The sequence below is a fragment of the Eleginops maclovinus genome, chromosome 4, assembly GCF_036324505.1.
Source record: "Eleginops maclovinus isolate JMC-PN-2008 ecotype Puerto Natales chromosome 4, JC_Emac_rtc_rv5, whole genome shotgun sequence".
NCBI lineage: Eukaryota > Metazoa > Chordata > Actinopteri > Perciformes > Eleginopidae > Eleginops > Eleginops maclovinus.
In genome coordinates, this window is record NC_086352.1 from 30,616,344 (window position 1) to 30,620,674 (window position 4,331).

Below are 4,331 nucleotides of genomic sequence, written 5' to 3' on the forward strand. Positions count from 1 at the left end.
GAGCAGGATTTTCATTCATCATTTGGAATTCAGATGGGTGCATTGTGGGGAAACTTTGCTGACAAAATTGAAACACAAGGCTGTTTCACCCCATTTAATTAGAGACAGCAGTGGAAGACGGAACGAGAGGAAGACAGTTATGTTTTCTCTCAGTTTCCTTACAGAGGAATATTAATAAGCGCTGTTTTTTAACTATGATGTGGAAAATTAGGACTAAATACTCTGCTTGACCTCTATTATGTCAGTATTGGTTATGTTAGGGCAGGCGCACACTGGCAGACAAAGCTATTGGATTTATAATGCATCACGCTAATATACTAGCACACTGTAATCATTAAATCCAAGGCCAATGCTTTGACATATTGATCATAAAGGATAATTCAGGGTTAATGTGTCTCTTTCTTCCTCCAGCGTTCTCTGGATGTACACGTTTAATCCAATTTTAGCTGATGTGAATTTGATGTTTTTCTCTCTCTCGCAGTGAATGAAATGCTTAGGCACTGTGCAACACTTATTTGAAGGTTTGATCAGAAAAAATAAAATAAAATAAGAAATATGCATTTATAGATGGAGTTTTGGATTCAATATTTCTCTCTAAATAAAATCACAATAGCCAGGTACCACAATGGCTTTTATCTGCGCCATGAACCATAAAGGAGCATTTAGAAAAATTCAAAATAACTAGGCCTTCATATTGAGGCGGTATTTTACATTTCACAATTTTGCTAACAGTAATGTCAGTTTAGGACAACAGTCAATGTGCATATGTATAGATATATGAATGTATACCATTTCAGTTATTTCTCAAGAGAGTCCATTAAATCAGGGGTTTTCAACCGGTGGTCCGCGGACCCCTGGTGGTCCGCGGCGGCATTGCATGTGGTCCGTGACAAGAGCCTATGTTGATCAGTTCACCATTGTTTTTTTTTAATATAAATTCGCTTTGATATTTCAACACATTTCCAGAATACCGTTACATATCGTGAAAAATATGTTTAAAATAATATAAAGGAAATTCAAGCTGACAGAATGTAGCCTTGCGCCTATCCAGTCTATGGTAGCCTGTGATTCGCTAATGGTAATGAGTTGCGTCGCTAACCTCACTTATTATTCATTACGTACAGTCTTGCGAGCAAAGTTGACACACATTTATAAGCATAGCCGACGAGAGTATTTTAAGATAGGTTGTAGTACAGCAAACATTTGTTACATATGTACTAGTCTAGCTATATATCTAGCACCAATGGATCGTTTTGTAGTGAGGAAAGTGCCAGAGGGACAGGCTGCCATGACAGAGGGTCAGGCTGCCACGACAGAGGGACAGGCCGCCACGATAGGGCAAGGACAGGCTTCCGAAGCGTCAACTTCGCAAAAAAGACGAAAAAGAAAATACAATGAGGAATATGTTAAATATGGATTCACAGTGACGACAGACAGAGCAGGAGAGGAGGTACCACTGTGTTTCGTATGTTCAACAATTCTCTGTAATGAAGCTATGAAGCCGTCGAAACTTACGCGGCATATGGAGACGCATCACGTCCACTTGAAGGCCAAACCCGTTGAGTACATGCAACAGATGTTGCGTGATTTCAAAGGACAGCAGGCTACCATGAGGAAGAGTGCAAAAATAAATGAAAACGCACTGAAAGCATCGTATCTGGTCGCTCTCAGGGTTGCAAAAAGTAAGAAGCCCCATACCATTGCAGAGCAGCTTATATTGCCAGCAGCCATAGATATGTGCAGAGCTATGGTAGGCGAAGAATGTGCCAACAAATTAAAAACTATTCCGTTGTCAGACAACACAATCGGAAGACGAATTGGGGAAATGGCAAATGATGTCAAAGACCAGCTGATGGCAAAACTTCAGACAGTTCTGTTTTCCCTTCAAATCGACGAGACGACAGATGTTACTAATGATGCGCAACTGTTAACATTTGTGCGATACGAGGACAGTGGCACTATGTGCGAGGAATTTCTTTTTTGCAAACCACTGCCCGGGCGAACTACCGGTGTAGAAATATTTAAAGCACTGGACGATTTTTTCACGGAGCACAATATCTCGTGGCAGAGGTGCGTTGCATTATGCAGCGATGGGGCCCGAGCCATGAGTGGCAGCAAGACTGGACTGTGCATGTAAGGAGGGTGGCTCCGGGGGTAATTTGGACACACTGCCTGATTCATAGAGAGGCTCTCGCCTCCAAAGATCTCAGTGTTGAGCTCAGTGGTGTGTTTGATGTTGTTGTCAAGACGGTCAACTTCATAAAACGAAACGCATTGAATACACGCCTGTTTTCATCCCTATGCCATGACTTGGGAAGTGAACACAGCTCTCTCCTTTATCATTCAGAGGTGCGTTGGCTGTCTCGCGGCGCTGTGCTCGCCCGTGTGTTTGAACTACGCGGAGCTATCTACGAGTTCTTGTGCGAGAAGCATTCTGATCTGGCTTCCAATTTCAACGATAGTTACTGGTTAACTAAGCTGGCGTACCTCACAGATGTTTTTGCAGAGCTGAACAAGTTGAACAGCTCCATGCAAGGGAGAGATGCAAACGTCATGCAGCTCTACGAGAAGCTCGACGCATTTGTGAAAAAAATGTCAAAGTGGATCGAACGAGTGGAGAGCAATAACTTGGCGATGTTTCCTTCAGTTGAGGAATACCCTGACAGCACTGACATCAACGACACTATATGTGAGCATTTGAGGAAGCTTGTGCGTCAATTCGCAAAGTACTTCACTGATTCGGAAGAGTGGCGCCGTGACAGCAAGTGGATCCTGCTCCCATTCAGTGACGATGCATCAGTAGGGTCAAGTCTGACGGCTGTGGAAGAGGATAAGCTGATTGAGATGTCCACAGACTCTGTCAGGAGGCATATGTACGACACACAGCCCCTTGTTAAATTCTGGATAAGTTGCCAGACAGAATTTCCACAGCTTGCTGCAAAAGCAATGAGGTGTCTTTTGCCCTTTCCAACCACATACCTGTGTGAGAGTGGTTTTTCTACACTGGCGTACTTAAAGAATAAGTACAGGGCTAGGCTTGATCCAGAGAATGACATGAGACTGTCTCTGTCTACCATTTCGCCACGAATAGACAGGCTGTGTGGACTTCACCACGCCCAGATATCACACTGACAGGTAGGCCTAATTCTCCCATGTTTTCACTGTTACGACCCTGGCGGGTTTAGGCCCCGCCCTGTGTTAATGGTAAGCCTGTTCTCTCTCCCTGCTTTTCTCAATCTCTCTCTGCTTTTCTCAATCTCTCTGTCTCTACAGCAGGTGATTGGTGACAGGTCTGTCCTGGCTGGGTTATAAAAGCCCTGACCAGCCAGCAGTTGAGGCTGCCTTGGTCTTCATTTGTTGGATTTTGGTTCTCCGGTGTTGTTGGATTTTTGTTCTCCGTTGTTGTTTTGTCACACACCTAGACTGACTTTGCATGACATTTTTAGTTACTTTTCCCAATACTGAATTGCACAACACTTTATTATTCTTTATTCTTTCTTTAAAATAATCTTTAATTTAATTTAATTTAATAAATCTACTTTTATTATTATAAAATCTGCGTGGCCTCTCTTTCATGTTTCATGCATTGAGCTATGCATGTAACACCAAATACACACGCGCACGCGCAGGCACATCAGTGGGCCGCGGATTGCTTTCTAGTCCGAATGGTGGTCCCTGGGACAAAACCAGTTGAAAACCCCTGCATTAAATCAAGGCAACAGTCTCCTGCTTTTCCTTTCCATCATAACAGAATTACTGTGCAGTTAAATTGATTATATACTGATAGTCTATAGCTGCTGTCTGTGCAGCATCACAACTGCACATTTTGTAGCTGTTGCTATACAAACTACATTATGGCTTAAATATGCCGTAATCAGAATGAACATTGAGGTTAGTATTACTGCTCATTTAACACAATAAGCTTTATATCAGGATTGAGAGTGGATTTTCCTTTATGTCAAGTTAAATAGTCATATGTTAATACATTTTAAAACCAGAATATATATATATATATATATATATATATATATATATATATATATATATATATATCTATCTTTTTTTATATGTATTTGCTTGTATTTATTAACTTGGTTTCCTTTGCTTACAAGACCATTTCAAAAAGATATCATCTTTACAGACAGTATGAAGCAAAGCAAAGGAGCATGCCTTATTGTCTGCTTTCAATACATTTATTTTTACAGGAATAAAAAAAAACTATAGTATATACATATAAGTGAGTGTACATGTATATATAAAAATAAATAAATATATGTATATACATGCATATATGAAAAATAAACAGTTATAGCCCATATATATAAACAATA

General features: G+C 40.8%; 1 protein-coding gene across 1 annotated transcript; it reads left to right on the plus strand.

The window, feature by feature from the left end:
• Window positions 1-834: 834 nt before the first annotated feature.
• Window positions 835-3,697, plus strand: LOC134862648 (protein FAM200A-like). Its single transcript, XM_063880655.1, has 2 exons — window positions 835-3,135; window positions 3,274-3,697. Exon 1 carries the CDS (start codon window positions 2,083-2,085, stop codon window positions 3,130-3,132), a length of 1,050 nt encoding a protein of 349 aa, XP_063736725.1. The 5' UTR covers window positions 835-2,082; the 3' UTR covers window positions 3,133-3,135; window positions 3,274-3,697.
• The last annotated feature ends 634 nt before the right edge of the window (window positions 3,698-4,331 follow it).